Raw genomic sequence first — 19,393 nt, 5'->3', positions numbered from 1 at the left:
GTCTGTAGTGGCTATGGTACGGTCTGTGGTGTTATTATGTTGTTGTGTTGTGGTGACTGTGTGTGGCTGCTGTGTGAGTGTGTGGGGCTGCTCGGGCGGACTATGGTTAGCCGTGGAGGCTGCTCTGTTTGAGCAACAGGGGGCCACGTACGACGTGGTCAACTGTCTATGTGTCCGTAGTCCCGAGCAGACTCTGAGGTGACTCCACCCCTCGCAGGCCTTACACTTGACTGAGGTGGAGTTGTGGTGTAATCGTCTCCGGCATACACAGCAGGTGTATGTTTCTGGCCCAGGGTTTGACTCGATGCCAGCCCTGAGTAGGAGAATACGTAGTGAATGTAGCCCTATGGACGGACAACTTCTAAGATACTTCGCCGACCTAAACGGGGTTAGATCGCCGAAACAACAGCCCTTGGTCGGGTAAAACCCGAGTCATTCCGGTGCGTAGAACCGGCTGTCGTGGGTCTCTGGGGTTGCTGATTACGAATCTGATGTCAGATTTTCAAAATTCAAAATGGCAGTTAAGAGTTTAAAACAAATCCAATCATTTTTTTTAAGTTGGTCGCCATTTTGGATCCACCATTTTGAATTTTGAAAATCTGACATCAGATTCGTAATCAGCAACCCCAGAAACCCCCTGGTAACAAGTTCCAACCCATGACAATGCGTAAATCGTTCAGTATCGACGTTTTAATTTTACTAGTGTCTTTTCGAGAGCATATTTTCGGGAACTAGACCCATTCTAATTGTCCAAGACAGGTGTGTAATTAAGGGAAAGTTCCCCAATAATACCAGAGTAATTATATGTAAAAACCACAATTTTAGCTGCATTTTAACATGTCAAGAAAATAAAAAAATTAAGAACATCAGCATTTTATTAAAAAACCGACCAGCGCGACCTCTAAGGAAACTTTTTTTTTTTCAAAATAAAAAAATACGTGTCTGATGTAGCGTTTATGAATTTCCAAAAAGAGTGTTTTTATGAACCACTCTAATGTAGCCGTTTCTAGCCGATTTTTTTTGCTCATCTAGCCGGTCGTCTCAAAAAAATTCTGGCAACACAGCATCTGAAGTATGTTGAGTAATCGGATTTTCTTGTGGCCTTTAATAGCTAAAAACGCATAATAAAGACCGCTGTTCAGCAGCCAATCCTCTGCATCTCGATTTATATATGTATTAACAAACTAAGCTCACAAAAAATTTAAATCGATCTGAAATATGATGGGGTTTTTGGTCATTAGCTATTGGTCTATGACGAACACAGTCGCAGATGCAATGAGGTGGTGCAGGAGTACAGGAGGTACCTTACTTCGAGACCAACAAAGAAGCCCGAGGCCGTAAAACGAATTAGATCTAAGGAAGACGACGCGAAAAGCACGTTGGCGAAACGACGGTACTGTGAGGTGGCCAGGTCGCACCTCTGGAGAAAGCCACTGGAGAGGGAAAAGATAAAATTTGCTATCTTCAGCTTCTCAGCCTTTAAATTACCGGGTATGGACGGAATATTACCAATCATGCCTCTGGAAGCTTCGGATATGGTTATTCCAATCCTGGAAGCAATTTACACAGTGTGCCTACTACTTAACAACGTTCCGTTAAGCTGGAGGAAGATTAAAGTAACTTTTATTCCTGAAGCAGGAAAACGTGGTCATGACAATGCTAAAGATTTCGAACCAATAAGCCTTGGACTCAAGACGTTTCAGAGGCTGTTGGATCTGTACATTAGGGACAAAACTTCTAATTTATCATGCTCTCAACATGCGTAACTGAAAGACACGTCAACGGAGACATAGATTTCTGGGCCATAAATTGTCATGGTCTGGTGGTCAGTCCTTACTAAGGATTACATAACTAAGTGGAATTCAGAGGCCAGCGGCTGCTTGCGGAAAAGGTGCAATGAGATCCTGTCCGAAGGATGTTTTGAACGTCCTCCTTAATTTATTATCGATAGATATCTTTATCGAAAACACAGCTACTAACAGCGCCATCAGACTGCGTGTCTTGATGTTATCCTTTCGCCTACCAGACTATGCAAGCGATTTCCAAGCCGAAATGTTTGCAATTTGGGAGGCAGTAAGGTACATCAAGGAGAATGTACCCGCGAGAACGCAAGTAAATATAATCCCGAATAGCCTGTAGGAGAGAGCTGGCCTATATTTCTGATCAATATGAAATTATCCCGGGGCATAGGGACATTTACGTGAACCGAGCAGCGGACGAACTAGCAAGGCGCGGCTCCGCACTGAATGTGTCCCACGCGGTGAGCATGGGGGCCTCGCTCAGGGAGATAAAAGAAAAAATTACCGAAATTTATCACACGAAGACCCAGCACGTCTGTCAAGTTAGCCCTGCACTTTTCGAAATTTTAAAAGTTAACTATGGCATTAATTGTAGCTTTTTTGTTGTAAATTTGTCGTGGAAAGAAAAATGTGTAGCTCTCATTTAAAACCAAAAAATTTGGTACGTAGTGCTAACTTGACACCATATACCTAGTCGATAGAATTGAGATATTAAAAATGTTATAATAATAATAATAGATTGGCGCTTACACATATGTTAGTGTTTGGCCGAGCTTCTCCTCCGATTTGTGGCGTGCGCCTTGATGTTGTCACAAAAAAGGGAGGGAACTACAGCGATCTAACATCGTTTAGGTCGGCGAAGTATTTCAGACATTGTTCGTCCAAAGGGCTACATTTGCTACGCATTCTTTTGCTCAGGGCTGGCGTCTAGTCAAATCCAGGGCCAGAAACCTGCACCTGCTGTGTATGCCAGAGACGACTACACCACAACTCCACCTCAGTCAAGTGCAATGCTTGCGACGGGTGGAGTCACCTCAGAGTCTGCTCAGGACTACGGAACCATCGGCAGTGGACCACATCATTTGTGGCCACCTGCTGCTCAAACAGAGCAGCCTCCACGACTAACCCCAGTCCACCTAAGCTGCTCAGCACAAACACCACAGCACCACAACACAGCAACACAATAGACCACACCACAACCACGATAGACCACACAACTGACACAACCGCACCGTCACCCACACGCCGCCGCCAACAACTCTTGGTTCCTCCTACAATCTGCACGGTATGTCAGACCAGGATATTCCGTAACGTGACATCAGTCAAGTGCAACACCTGCCTTGGCTGGTGCCACATTAGGGCATGTTCAGGTCTGCGCACCACGCGAGATTGGACGAGGAACTTCGAGGGCCCGTGTTGCGCCACTCTTTCGCAAACCCCTACTGCGACGCCACCCACTACCACCACAGGGCGGCAACCTCCACAGCAGCGCACACAGCCAATGCCGGCAAGGCCACAAACATCCCTCACTCCGGCCATTACCACACGTCTCCCGAACCACATGAAGCTCCTTCAATTTAAATGTAACGGTCTTCAGATCAAGATCGAGGAGATAACCGTCTTCATGTGTCGGCATGGTATATTAATAGCTGCGGTCCAAGAGACGAAGTTGCACAGCAATTCAACATTGTTGAATTGTGCCGGGTACAACATGCACCATCGAGATCGCGAGCGAGATAATGGTGGTGGCTTAGCGTTCATCACGCACCACACCGTGCAGTATCGTCTTATTGAAGCAGACATCGACCGCAGAGATACCACCCTAGAACGTCAGGGCATTGCTATCCGGTCAGGCGATGTTGAGCTCGAAATATTCAACGCATACATACCCCCTGTCACCTGCTGCCCGGCAGGATCACCCTGATATAGCTGCGCTCCTCAGAGGTGAAAACCGTATGGTATGACTTTAGCGCGCACCACTATCTTTGGCACTCAAGCCTGTCAAACGATCGGAGGGGAACAGACTTGGCTGAGCAGATAGATGATTCGACAATCTGCACAATGAACGACGACGCACCCACCAGGATTATGGGTAACTGCAGTAGNGGCAGCTGCTGCAGCTCGCTAGACATAACAATAGTCAGCGCTGGTCTGATAAACAGCGTATGATGGCGACCTATGCTGACTGTGACATCAGACCATCTGCCATAGTCATCTCGATCGATAAACCAATCGACCTTGCTTCCGCGGAACACCTATATCAACTTTTCTAAAGCTGATTGGAAACGCTTCGCGGAATTTACTGAGAGCACCTTCGCTGCACTCCCCACACCAACTAACGTCCACCTTGGTGAACGTAAGTTCCGCATGGTTGTCACTGCTGTTGCAGCTCGCTTCGTACCGGCAGAATGCATTACCACCCCCGTCCAAACTTCTCTACTGAAGCGGCTGTTCTAGCCGATGAGCGTGACAACCTTCGTCAGGCCGACCCCGGAAATCCCCGTATTAGGGATCTCAACGCGGAGATTCGGCAGTTTGTGAACGTACATAGGCGGAAAGAGTGGGAAGAGCATCTGAAGACTTGCAACTTCACCTCTGGTGTGAGTAAGCTTTGGTCAACCATGAGGTCACTGTCCAATCCGACGAAGCACGACGACAGGGTCGAAATTTCTTTCGGCGACCATGCTTCTTCGGACCCGGAGCGAGGCGCAAGCTATTTTAGCCGGCAGTTCATACTGCATCCTCCGGCGAACAAAGTCAAGCATCGAGTGACCAGAAGGCTGCACAAACTGCCAACAACTTGTGCCCCCTTGCTTTCGCTAACGGTGAAGTACAGGTGACCATCGGGAAGGCAAAAGCCTCCAAAGCCATGGGTCCCGACGGAATATGCGTGCTGATGCTGAAAAATTTGGGTCCCGCGGGAGCAGCGTACCTAACGGAGGTCCTCAATTTGTCAATGGCCACTCTCATCATCCCAGACATCTGGAAGGTTTAGAGAGTGTTCCCACTGCTCAAACCGGGGAAACCTGAAAACAAAGGAGAATGGTATTGGCCGATAACACTTCTTTCCCCGGTAGCGAAGACATTAGAGGCCCTGCTGCTCCCATATTTCACGAACCACCTGACCCCAGCGAAGCATCAGCATGGTTTCCGTAAAGTGCACAGTACAACAACAGCACTTAACGCCATAAACACTCAGATAACTCTCCCACAGAGGCTCAAACGGTGGTCGGCAAATTATCTGAGTGGTCGACACTCGTCGGTAATATTTAGAGAGAAATCGAGCAAACTCAGCGAAATAAAACAGGGGGTTTCCGCAGGGTGGTGTCCTTTCCCCGCTACTGTTTAACTTTTACATTTCACAGCTCCCTCAACCGCCAGAGGGAGTCTCGATTGTCTCTTACGACGACGATTGCTCGATCATGGCGACTGGGAATGGAATTGATGACTTGTGTTCGAAAGTAAACGGGTATCTCTCCGAGCTTTTTCGCTTCTTCACTGCAAGGAGCCTAACCCTCCCCCTACAAAATACTCTGCGACCTTGTTCACCACCTGGACGAAGGAGGTCAGGCTATCGCTGGGAATTCACGTCGATGATACACCAATTCCGACGGTGAATAGCCCCAAAATACTCGGAATAACCTTCGACAGTCTGTTCGTCAGCGACTGGATGCCTTCTGATGTCGCCTGAACACCACCTACACTAATGCCGTTATAAAATTTTCAATATCTAAATTCTCTCGAGCTACAATTAATGCCGATAGAACATTTTCAATATCTCAATTCTATCGACTAGGTGTATGGTGTTAACTTTTTCAATTTCGAAAAGTGTAGTGCTCACTTGACAGGCGTAGCCCGCGCAGAGGTTGAACCGTACAGGATCGTATAGGCTTACCCGGCAGTTCTTGGTGTCCTACGAGCCACTTAATACCAAAACTCTCTTAGGAATGTGCAAAAAAGATGCCTACAAAAGTACTGCAGTGTGCGCAGGGCAGTGGCCCGTTGAGGGTACATGCTGAAAGGATTGGATTGCCCTTCAAGAGGTTCTGGCGCAATTGCGATGACCTTGGCTTAAAAGAGACAGTCGAACACTTCCTGTGCGAGTGTCCAACCCTCGCTAAAGACACTCGGCGAACCATTCCTTCAGAATATTTCAGAGTGTAGCTGCCTGCCTCTGTATGACGTACTAAAATCCACTAAAGCCGCCAAATGGCGATAGGTTGCACGAATTGTGGAATCCAAATGGCAAACTTGCTAATTGCTTGTCACCAGGGTGGTAATCCACTTAAACAAACCAACCAGCCAATCTCTTAAATTGCATTTTCCTGATTTTTACTAAATTTTACCGGTATTAGAAGCGAAGGTTTTAGTCCAAACGTTCTTTCCTGTTGATCATACAGATCGCATCTATTGTATATGTGAAGTTCAAAGCCATTTAATTGCACAGAAAGACGTGTATCGGAGTGCGAGAGATCTAAAATTCAAAAAAAATTTAGTTATATTATGTAATTATTACAAAATAAAGATTTTACCCTCGGAAACATCCTTTGGAACATACGATCGCCACCAACGAAATATGAAATAACCATCCTGCACACGAACTGAATAATCAAATGTAATGTAGACGAAATCACGAAACATAATTTTACCCGCCAAAGGATTCAATGCTACAGAACCTACGAAATATTAGTTTGTTTCTTATCTGTTTAGAGTGCTTTTAATTGTATAAGTACGCTTACCAATTTTAAAATATGCGCCTTTTATAAACCACCGATTGACCATTTTTGTTATAAAAAGTCCAACTAGACGCGAATTGTAGAAAGTTATGTATGTTACCCAGGTTATAGACGTCAGTAAAGAACAAAGCAGCCATATCTACGGAGCATATTAAAAATTATCGATAATTAATTTTTTTTTACAATTAAATTGTCATATCTAAAATAATTTCGTAAATCCAATGTCACGGCGCGTTTGGATAAAGGTGCTGGCCCAATGCAGGCTTGCTTTGCTTGCTTCGCTGCGAGAAGTGTCAAAAATTATTTGGAATATACTAAAACGTATAAAGGCTGGCCAAATGGCAGCTTTTCTTCACTTGCTTTAAGCGCCTCAAAGTTTGAATTAGGCAAATGTTTTATTTGAAAGCGTTTTGTAGGCTTTTGACAAAGTGGTATGTTCCTTTCAAAATACATAAATTCAAACAAAAATTTGCTTGCTTAATTTTAAAAAGTCACAGAAAATGCAGGTAATTCGAAATGAAATAAAAATGATGCATTGTTTCCATATTTATATTTAATATATCGTTATCTTATAGTAAAAAGTTGCAAAGCCCACTTTTACAAATTTTACACGAGAGGAAAAAACTTCTTCTTCAAGTAAATCGCTTTTTTAAGTTAGTTTTTTTAGTAAATGTAGATATAGATATGTATGTATCATTATTATCATTTCTTTTAAATACAAACACTACTTCGCATTAATTTAAAAATAAATCTGAAAGTGTTTCATACATTTTTTAGAGTTAGGAAATAATTATTAACGTTAAGGGAACAGACATTGACTTTTCAACCAGACAGCTGGTTACTTTGACAGCGTTCCAAGCCACCATTCGGCCAAGCAAGTTTTCAAAGTAAATCAAAGCAAATTGAAGTCAGCAAGGCGCGCAAAGCAAGCCTGCATTGGGCCAGCGCCTTAAGATTTAACCCAAAAAGCTTTTGCTGTAATCATAATCATTCTTTATTCTTTATTGTTTATTTAAAATTAGTACAATAAGACTTGGTCTTTTGAAGTACAACAGCAATATATGTAACTAAACAGATTTAGAGGTAATATTAATACTATTAATACAGGAAATAAAACAAAAGATGTTCAAACTAAAAATTATGGACTAGATAAAAACTTAAATATTAAGAAGGTTCATCAACTAGACGAGAAATATATATGGAGGGAACTTTTAAAGTTGCTTTTGTTGAGTTTGGTTTTAACGGAATGAGGAATAGAATTCCAAAAACGAATAGCGTTAATGAAAAACAGTCTGGCAGAGTTTTTAAAGTTGTATGAGGGCAGAATTAAGTCAGAAGAACGTTCCGACTTTGGAAAAATAAGTTTGTCATACAGATAACGTGGTGTTCTCATATGTATAAGTTTATAGAGGAAAATGCAGTTCCTGGCTTTAAGGTAGTCTGAGATGTCACCTCCCAACAAAGAAGACTTCCAAGCGGATATATGGTCAAATTTCTATAGTCCATACACATACCGGGTAACATAATTAAATAGAATGTCAATTTTGTGAGCAGAATTAGAGTCAAGCTTACTATATACCAACTCAGAGTATGTAATTGATCATTGAGTTAAAAATAGAAATATTCTATGGAGGGATTCAAAATATACGTCACCAGAATATCTTTAATATTTCGTACGATAACTTTTCTAACTGAGTTTAAAGCCATCCTATTTGGCAATAAAGGTAGAAACTAAAATCTTTGCACTTTAGCTTTGTAAGCATACAAAAAAATAAAAAAATATATACATTAGACTGCATCGCCAAAAAAAGTTGCGATTTTTCCGCCGGGAGTACAAAATGTATTATATTTTAAGACGTCCACCAAAATATTTCGGAAAAATATTAAGATCTAAGCGAGCTGAACCGATTTGAAAATACCTCCAAATGGAGTTTTTTATAAATAAAAATAGTTTTTTAAAGACCTTTTTGAAAAAAGTCCTCTCAGATGACATAACAGATTGGCCTATAAAATCTGCATAAAAATATTTTAAAATCTTTTCAACGGAATCGTAATAATGAGATTTTTGGTGTTGTTTTTTTACTTTTTTCAAAGATTGATTTACGAAAAACTTAAATAACTGGGCCACAACTATTCTGATTTAGACTTATGTAATCTCGGTAGAAAGGTATTTTCCCACTATTTTTATTTATGTGCAAAAAAGTAATTGGTGTCCCAATTTATTTTTTTTTTTCAAATACTTTGAATGATGTTCGTTCATCCTACCTTTCTCTTTCATCCTTTGAATGAGCTAATTAGCAAAGAAATAAAAAGGGTAAGAAAATACCTTTCCAATGATACCTCACAAGTCTAAATCGGAAGAGTTTAGGTTCAGTTATTCAAGTTTTCCTTATACCAATCTTTGAAAAAAGTTAAAAAAAACAGCATCAAAAATCTCATTATTACGATTCCGTTCAAAATTTATTTATATATTTTTTGAATATTTTTATGTAAATTTTTTAAGTTTAAACCGTTTTGTTATTTGAGGGGATTTTTTCAAAAAACATCTTTAAGAAACTATTTTTATTCATAAAAGACTCCATTTTTGGAGATATTTTCAAATCAGTCAAGCTCGCTTAAATCTTAATATTTATCCGAAATATTTTGGTGGACGTCTTAAAATAAAATAAATTTTATAATTCCAATGGAAAAACAGTACCGATTTTTTTCGTATGGGGGAGTGATGTAGTCGAATATACATACATACATAACAAGAAAATATTTTCTGGACTAATGGGTTCAAGTTTCGTCTTGTTCTCATGGTCCAAGACAGAGATACAAATATCGAGGTAAACATGTTTGTGTCTGTTCTCAGCTAGGAGGGCTCAGGAGTGGTAATCACAGTTATGAACATATTCATAATAGCAAACTTTAATGTTGAAGTAAATCTTTTTGGCAGTAAAGTTAAATAAGTATTGTTTGCAATCGGTAGATGAAGAGTTTTCGGTCAAAATTTTTACTGTAAGATAAGATTTCAACTGAATTTCACCTACGAAAAATTAAGGATAATGAAGTTATCTTTTGAATCGTTCCATAGAAAGTTTTTATTTTTAACTCAAATCACTATGATGACAGAATAGGAATTTATTGAGAAATTGGATGCGTCAAGACTTTTGCGATAAAACTTGTCCAAGAGCACAGTGAAATAAATGGTAAACAATGGGTCCACTTGTCAAATAAGGTTAAATTGACTACACAAAAAAAAGTAACATGATTTTTTTCAAGCAGCGTAATTTTCGGGGTTTTCATTTTAGCGATTTGAAAACTTTGAACAGAAAAAGTATTTTATAAAGCATTTTCACATTATCATAGTTTACGGCTCATTCGTAATTCATAAACAAATCAAGTTATTTTACCACGTAAAATTTGTCAGTAAATGCGAAATTCGCTAAAATTCAACCAGTTTCAAAAATTTGCTATCATAATTTAAAATTTTTTAATCAGATTTTTTAGAAAAGTTTTGGGCATGAATTTTTATAGCCAATTAGGGCCGTTTTCTCAAGTAACCTGTAACTTTAAAGCTCACATTATATTTAAAGGTTGCATTAAAATTTAGGATTGTGTCTAAAGTAAAGCATTTTATTATCGATTTTATATTGCTTTACAGCAAAGAAACATACATACGTGAAAAATCAATAATAGAAATGCTTAACTTTAGACATAGCTTTATTTTTAATACAACCTTTAAATATAAAGTGAGCTTTAAAGTTAAAGGTTACTTCAGAAAACGGCCCTAAGGGCCTTATTCTGTATCACGAACGGTAGGCAAAAGGAACGATTCGTCTGCAGACGGCAAGCTCTCAGATTGCGATTTTAAACTCTATCGGTCGTCTTCGTCTTGCTTTTCATATATTACGTGGCAATGGTCTCGGTTGCGTTTAAACCGGCTAAAATGATGCCGCCGGACTANTTATTCTGTATCACGAACGGTAGGCAAAAGGAACGATTCGTCTGCAGACGGCAAGCTCTCAGATTGCGATTTTAAACTCTATCGGTCGTCTTCGTCTTGCTTTTCATATATTACGTGGCAATGGTCTCGGTTGCGTTTAAACCGGCTAAAATGATGCCGCCGGACTAATTTTTGAAGCATTCCTCTGCAGACGAATCGTTCGTGTTGCCTATCGTTCGTGATACAGAATAAGGCTGTTAATTTCAGATAATAAGGTGCAAGTTAGAAATTGTGCATTTTCTTCGATATAAAAATACGAGTATTTTAGAACATAAGTATTTTGTGTGGATGAAAATGCAAGACGTCTCCAACCAAAAAAAAAATCAGAAAAATCGATATGCCATAGAAATATGAATGCCGTTTTTGAATTTTTCTGAAGTTGGTTTTTTGTGGAGCTTTGGTATTCGACGGATAAATATGTCACGAACATGACCTTAAGATAAATTTTCATAAATAAATAAATTCAAATGCCTAATTATGATTAGGTTCCGTGTTTTCTTTTATTACTTAGCAGAAAAACACACCAAGTTAGCACTATATACCAGTTTTTCTTAAAAAACGAGAGCTACAAATTTTTCCTTTCCACAACAAATTTACAACAAAAAATCTACAATTAATGCCGTTATAACATGTTCAATATCTCAATTCTATCGACTAGGTAGGTGTATGGTGTCATTTTTCTTAAAAAACGAAAGCTACAAATTTTTTCTTTCCACAAGAAATTTACAACAAAAAAGCTACAATTAATGCCGTTATAACCTTTTCAATATCTCAATTCTGTCGTCAATGGTGCATGGTGCCAAGTTAGCACTACATACTAAATTTTGCTCGAAAAAGGGTCAACTCAATTTTTTCCAGAAAAACGACAGCTACAATTTTTTCTTTTCACAACAGATTTTAAAGTTAAAAGCTACAATTAATGGCATAATAACATTTTGGATATCTCAATTCTATCGACTAGGTGTATGATGTCAAGTTAGCACTACATACCATTTTTTCTTAAAAAACGAAAGCTACAAATTTTTTCTTTTCTCAACAAATTTTAAAGTTAAAAGCTATAATTAATGCCGTTATAACATGTTCAATATCTCAATTCTATCGACTAGGTGTATGGTGTCAAGTTAGCACTACATACCATTTTTCTTAAACAACGAGACCTACAAATTTTTTCTCTCCACAAGAAGTTTACAACAAAAAAGCTACAATTAATGCCGTTATAACATGTTCAATATCTCACTTCTATCGACTAGATATGTGTATGGTGTCAAGTTAGCACTACATACCATTTTTCATAAAAAACGAAAGCTAAAAATTCTTTCTTTCCACAACAAGTTTACAACAAAAAAGCTACAAATAATGCCGTTATAACATGTTCAATATCTCAATTCTATCGACTAGGTGTATGCTGTCAAGTTAGCACTACATACCACTTTTTTTTTTGTAAACGAGACCTACAAATTTTTTCTTTCCACAACAAATTTACAACAAAAAATCTACAATTAATGCCGTTATAACATGTTCAATATCTCAATTCTATCGACTAGGTAGGTGTATGGTGTCATTTTTCTTAAAAAACGAAAGCTACAAATTTTTTCTTTCCACAAGAAATTTACAACAAAAAAGCTACAATTAATGCCGTTATAACCTTTTCAATATCTCAATTCTGTCGTCAATGGTGCATGGTGCCAAGTTAGCACTACATACTAAATTTTGCTCGAAAAAGGGTCAACTCAATTTTTTCCAGAAAAACGACAGCTACAATTTTTTCTTTTCACAACAGATTTTAAAGTTAAAAGCTACAATTAATGGCATAATAACATTTTGGATATCTCAATTCTATCGACTAGGTGTATGATGTCAAGTTAGCACTACATACCATTTTTTCTTAAAAAACGAAAGCTACAAATTTTNCCTACAAATTTTTTCTCTCCACAAGAAGTTTACAACAAAAAAGCTACAATTAATGCCGTTGTAACATTTTCAATATCTCAATTCTGTCGTCAATGGTGCATGGTGTCAAGTTAGCACTACATACTAAATTTTGTTCGAAAAAGGGTCAACTCAATTTTTTCCAGAAAAACGAAAGCTACAAATTTTTTCTTTCCACAACAAATTTTAAAGTTAAAAGCTACAATTAATGNATTTTTTCTTTCCACAACAAATTTACAACAAAAACACTACAATTAATGCCGTAGTTAACTTTTCCAATTTCGAAAAGTGTAGTGCTAACTTGACACACGTCAATTTCATACAGTTCTGTGTACAATGTATTTCACTAAACTACTAAACGGCTGCACCGATTTGGTTCATATTTGGAACATATGCCAGCACCTTGAAAATAAATATTCTGACCAAAAATTTACTCGGTATGTAGCTCGGGTATTCTTAAAATTCTTACACAGACTAAAACGCAAAAATACCAATATATCTCTAAAACCAATTACGATGGGGAACTGAAACTTAGCACTGATGCATATATTGCAAATGCATTGGAAAAGGGGGCGTGGCACCTTCCATGCAAACTGAACTTATCATATAGCTTAACTCTGGAACCGCTTACGCTGCAGCGCGCTGTCTTGAAATTCGACACAGCTACATATGTTATCAATACCGTACTTATGGCGAAAAGTGGTAATTATTGGAAAGGCTGGATCGATGTACATACATTTATGTATTTACGATTGGAAACCATTTTCTCCTAGATTTGTAAATCCCATTGAACTATGTAACTTTGTTTTTAATTTTTAGTAAAAGGTAAAATTTATGTGACAATTTTGAAGATTTTTTTTTTAATTTTTCACAAAGAATGGAGCTTTGATTTTAGGAGTTTCGCTATAGACTGTCCTACCTACATACCTATTTGCATAAAATGATAGCCGTTTTCGTTGTGCCGACTACACTCAAAAACCACTGAATAGAGTTAGGTCAGATTGTCGGAGGTTATCTTACATACATATATGGCCCTATTACATGCTACTAGAAAACTCGGTAGGTGGTGTTGGAGTAGAGGTATTTATAAAAATCCTATTTATTAACCGATTTCGTTCAAATTTTAAACGTGAGCATATTCCAGTATGATGGAAAATTCTTTTGATAAAAATTGCCCCGATTAGTGCCGCTGGAGTCGAGGTTGAAATTCATAACACGTATTCATTTTTTGGTAAGCAATGGTTTTGCAGAAAAAGGACCCAATGGATGGCGTTGCAGCCGAAATGTATAGAAACCCCGTGTGGTAGGTCTGCTTTGGCCCTGTTTAAGTTATACGAATTTAGTTTTCATATGTCTAAATGAAGGATGGGGTTAAGTTTGTCTGACGCCCTCATGGATGATCATGCGATCTTGCATCTACCTAGAAATCAATTCATAAATATTACAACAAACTGTAGAATTAACAAGGAAAGATCGCCGTAGGTATATCAATTGCTTCATTTGAAAGATACTTAAGAGATCATTTAGCCAATGTACCGGAAAACTTTTCATCCTGTGGGACAGCGAGGATTCTTGGCGCTCCTATAGCAGAAAACGCACTTCTGTGCTCTCGAGTTTCCTTATAAGAACTTTTATTGGCATATGCAGCGCACCAATGTTGTAGTTGCAAGATCTTAGAAAAAGATTACGCATGCTTGGCAGAGATCTCACAGGTGGAAATAAGGCCATCGGTAAAGCTCATGACACCGAAAGGGATTGGTATTCATTATGGTATCACAGCGTTACTATTATTGGCCTATGTGTGAGGAGGATACTGAGCCTTAGTGGTTTTAACTTAAATCAAAAATTTTGACTTTACAGGCTATTTTTGTTTGCCAACGCAAAAGTTCTTATTAGCAGTGGTGCACACGGGAGTCTCCGGGATCTACTCGGCTTTCACATACAAGTTGTGTGCACGGTTGCCACAGATGGTACATTTGTACCAAATTTGGTACATTAATTTCCGGTGGGTACATTGGTACATAGGTTCAAAATTTGGTACATTTTATTTACAGCCGGTTTCACCAGCAATTTAAATGGAAAATTATTTTTTATTTTTTGTCAATTTCCATATAAAGTTCAAAAAATTAAAATCATTTTTTACTTAAATTACTTTCGTCAAACTGGCTGTTAAAGACTCAAAACCTTGAGTAATTTCCCTTTGTAAACAGTACATTACGATATTATCTATAATTGCAACTCTGTGTTGCTCGTCAATTGTGCATATATTTGTTCGTGTTTACAGTAAAACAATATGAAATATAGAAAAGAAAATGCTTAAGAAAGAAAGAGAAAACCATGATACAAAAAACAAGGTAGTTCCATTGTCACTTTTTCGTCGCCATATTAACAACCTGACAATTAAGCAGATTGTGACATTTCGTGCTACCATACCCAATATCTAAAATCCTTCAAATTTTCTTATTAATTTTTTGTCGATTTAAAAATATTTTGTTCTTACATGTACATTTTAAATTGTGTGAAAGCTGACAGTTTATAGAATTCAATAGCGACGAAAACAAAGGGGGGTTAAGTGGTTAAACCTTACCTAAGCCGATCATAAAACTTGCGACGCAATTTCAGCATATGCCTATGGGTCTTGGCGAGAATGTAATCCCTGAAGGTTTAGCTTAAAATGGTTCTCGGGATACACCCTGTGATCCTGTTACTTTCCAGAAGGTGTCGCGCCACAAGAATTTTAGTTTATTTGGCTTATACCGCTAGCTTTCAATGGCTTCGAGAACGTTTTCATATACCCTCATTTTTCATACCTCATACCTCTTTTTACCTCTATTCCAAGTTCTACGGTGGCACGCCGCATTTTCCAATAAATCCATACATATATCCATACAAAGTTCCGGGACTCTACCACAAATAATTCCAGAGATATGCACTATGAAAAATTCGATTTGTATGGGAGGTTCCACACGCCCTTTAGATATCGGGTTTGTTTTAGCCTATAACCATTCTTGGAAAATTTGTGTCCGAAATTTCCAAAAAATCGGTACAGCCGGTATGAGCATTGCGACTCCTCAAGCGAAATGAACTAATGATTGCAAAAAATGAAATCAAACATCATAGTTGACCCAAAAAGAATATTAGACTTCATTCTCTCAACTTCTCAGAATGTAGAAAAGCTAAGAAATATATAATAAGATAGGATATATTAAAACAGCCTCCAAACATTTACTAAAGACGCCCTTGGACTACACAAATCAGTTTGATTGAAAATTTATTTGTATCTATTTATTTTATACTTCAATTTTGGGTGTGTTAAAATTTTATGTGAAAACAATATGTGTTGCTGGAAAAATTTTAGGCCCATGGGTCCTAAAGTAAATTCCATTTGCTGTCAAATGGACAAAGACAATATTGTATTACGAAATGTGTAATTTCAGTGTCTGAATTACATCAGAATCATCGTATCCGATATAGAAAACTACATTGTGAAATAATGAGATGACATGAGGACACTAAAAAAATTTTAAAATATGTTCACTAAAATTCTATTAATATTAAAATAATGATTTGGCAAGTTGGTATCGAATTTAATGTTAAATTTAAACGTTTTTAAGACAAGATATTGATTATTTTTAAAAGGTATATATGAATACAACTATTTTCTTTATAATCCCAAATTTAGGATATAAAATCTCCCACACCAAAAAACTTACAATTGGGTAACGCCGCTTCGATTTTTTTACAATTGAGCAATTGTCAAAAATCTGCTTTTTAATCAAAAAGTTGTTTATTGAAACTACCTTCTTTTTTGTATCATGGAGAAAACCATGTACGGCAATATATTTTGGATGGCAGTAGGCCATGAAACAACAGTTACTTTTCTCTATGCTCTTTATTTCTAATCAGTTTGGAAAAATTTTTATTTGAATTGTTGGCATGATTCAATAATGAAAGGTTTTGTAAGAAAAACTTTCTCTCGCTCTAATTTTATCAATGACACTCCCACCATACTCCTAAAAACAAAAACAGTGATATTTCTTTTCCAAATATCTTTGCAAGTTTTAAGAACATTTTTAAATTGTTAGTAGTGAAATTTTTACTTTTTAAATTTGAAGAAATGTTTGTTCTTCATTCGCTGGCGCCAACAAGACAAAATGGGTGAGCATCGTTGGACTACAGAAATTCAATGTAGGCTAAGGAGACGAAATTCTCTTAAATGCCGAAATATATTTGTCGATATTCGTGGAGACCTCTTGATTCTGCCAAGCATGCAATGGTTTTGGTAAATGAGCCAACGAAGGTATTTAGGTATTGTCCTCCACAACACACTCCTGGTGTCTCCGAATGATTCTTTGACGCAATATAATATTGCCAAACCGCATCCATAGGCCCAATTGTCACACGACAGATCGGTTTAGTCAATGGCGCGATGTATGTAATTGCACACTTAAAAGGTTTACGCACGAGGCGAATGTTGGCTGGCGACCAACTTTGTTGAAAGCGATTAGTTGAAAGTAGAATGCAAAGTTGAACAATGCAAACGCCTTTTTATGGCGAATATTTTTATATTTTTTTATATTTTGATATTTTTAATCATTCAAATTTTCGGGCAACCCGGCGAATGGTTAATATTCTGACAGTTGTATAGTCTCCCCAGAATATTAAAAGTGCGACATCAAAGAATTCGAATTACCATATTCGAAACAATCGAGCCATATCCGCGAAGGAAACCTAAGCTCCAAATTTTTTTATTTGCCGTTTTTTTTTGTTTAATAAATACTGCATATTTTCCACAAACAAATAGCTTCTTCATATCCATCATCTGTCAAACAAATACAACAAAAAAAAAAAGCTGAAAGTGGACCATCCATTCTCGAGTTATGCGCCATCTGACGTACGCAAGTTTGGTATATACATAGAAATATTTATTTTCAATAACAATCGGGGGTTATATTCGATGTAAATAAGCTTGTTTAAATTAAATAATTAAATCAAATTCGTTTTTGTTTTAAAATACCACCATTCACTATTATCCACACCTTTTTATGGAATTTAGCTCCCATTTTAGGAAGTGTGATTGAATTCTTCCCCTTTTTCCCCTGCTTCCATAAACCATCCCTGTGGGTGGGAGTGCCAAATTTTAGAAAAAAGCTACTTACAAAACCTTTAATAATTGAATCATGAATTGTTGGTTGCACATTTGAAGATATATAACATGGATGTGTAAGTAAACTGAATTTCAACATTGCAGTTTCTACTCATATTTGTTATTATTTTAGATTTCTGATAAAGAAAGCCAAAACTGATAAAGGAAATGATGATGTTGCTGCTGCTACTCAGATAGAAGTGGAAACTGAAAACGAAATGTTAGTGTTTATCTGCATGTTATCCTTTAGGCCTTGTTAATAATATTATTTTTATTTTCCAGTGCTGAAACTTTTAGCAAAACTGAAGCAAAACGCAAATTTAAGGAAGAGTGGCTTCATAAGTTCAACTGGTTGAAAGAAAGCAATGGCAATGCATATTGTACAGATTGTGAGCGAAAAATTACCAATAATTTAAGTCACCTAAATAGACATGCTGCCAACGATTTGCATAAGCAAAATTTCCAGATAAAGAAAAATCAGATCAGTATTTCTTCATTTTCCAACGACAATAATATTCGTTTAGAGCAGCAAGTGAGGTTTGCAGAGCTCACGTTAGTTAAGTTTGTTATAACACATAACTTGCCATTTCGATTAATGGATTATTTGCCGGACTTGTTAACCGTTTGTTGCACAGATTCCAAAATAGCAAAACGATTGAAGTGTGCAAGAAAAAATGCGTCAAACATTGCTGAAATTTTGGGCGATAAAGCAAAGCAAAATATTGTAAGTTGTATTAAAGATAAAAAGTATTCGTTAAGTTTAGATGAAACTACAGATTTGTCTAACAAAAAGTGTTTAGTGATTGTAGTAAGATATTTTGATGCTGCAGTATATGCAATTAAAGACCGTTTTTTAACTTTGATAGAGCGGGCACGCTGTGACGCAGAAAATATTTATAAATCAATTAAGGAATTTTTACTAAACATTGGAATTCCTTTGTGTAATTTAATCGGGCTAGCTACCGATGGTGCGAGCACTATGGCTAGTAATCTTAAAGGGCTAAACGCCAAATTTGAAAAGGAAACTAAACTATTTATTTATAAATTGCACGTGCCATTCTTTGCATTTGTGCTCCAGTCACGCTTGTAAAATTCTGCCTTGCAATGTGGAACGGCTTTGTCGTGACATTTATAAATTTTTCGCTTATAGCCCGAAAAGAGTAAATGAATTAAAAGAGTTCCAGGCTTACTGTGAAGTAAAACCTCACAAAATATTGGGAATTTCTTTAACACGTTGGTTAGCGTTAGAAAGTGTTATTTCGCGCATTAATGTACAGTGGGACGCCTTACAATTCTATTTTCTTTCTTGTTCATTAGAAGTAAATGGCGTTAAGTCTATTGAGCTTGCAAATCTAATGTTAGATCCTGAGATTAAATTATACTTGCTTTTCTTACCTTATGTTTTAAAAATAATAAATAATCTTAATAAGGAATTTCAATCCGAAAATGTTAGGCTGCCTTTTTTGTATGACAGAATTGAAACATTTTTTAAATTAATTCTAAGCAACTATATGAAAAATAATTTTGTAAGATTTGTGAATACTCTAAAAGATTTTAACGTTAGCGACGAAACAGGTGATTTACCCATCGACGAAATATTTATTGGTTTTAAAGCTGACAGTTTTTTAAAGTCTGATAAATTTAGCGATGCACAAAGGCTTAGCATAAGATTAAATATCCGCAAATTTTATATAGAGCTTTTAAAGCAAATTCAAAACAGATTTGATTTTGGAAGGGACGATATTAAAAATTTAAGCATAATTACTCCTAGTAAAGTTCTTTGCGAAAATGAAGT

At 37.2% G+C, this 19,393-nt stretch overlaps 1 protein-coding gene across 1 annotated transcript in view; it reads right to left on the bottom strand.

Annotated features, from left to right (window-relative positions):
- Positions 1-6,679, bottom strand: part of tweek (transmembrane protein KIAA1109 homolog tweek) — a 443,660-nt gene extending 436,981 nt beyond the window's left edge. Inside the window, exons 1-3 of the mRNA XM_017630557.1 lie at positions 6,539-6,679; positions 6,332-6,475; positions 6,146-6,273 (exon numbers count right to left, since the gene is read on the bottom strand). Of these exons, the coding sequence (XP_017486046.1) occupies positions 6,146-6,273; positions 6,332-6,475; positions 6,539-6,581 (315 nt within the window). The 5' untranslated portion in view covers positions 6,582-6,679. The remainder of the gene's footprint in view (positions 1-6,145; positions 6,274-6,331; positions 6,476-6,538) is intronic.
- Between the last annotated feature and the right edge of the window lie 12,714 nt (positions 6,680-19,393).

Source organism: Rhagoletis zephyria, unplaced genomic scaffold (assembly GCF_001687245.7).
Source record: "Rhagoletis zephyria isolate East Lansing unplaced genomic scaffold, Rhagoletis_zephyria_1.1 Rzeph_scaffold_00090, whole genome shotgun sequence".
Lineage (NCBI taxonomy): Eukaryota > Metazoa > Arthropoda > Insecta > Diptera > Tephritidae > Rhagoletis > Rhagoletis zephyria.
The sequence above is the reverse complement of the archived record's forward strand: the minus strand, read 5'-3'. Positions and strand labels throughout refer to the sequence as shown.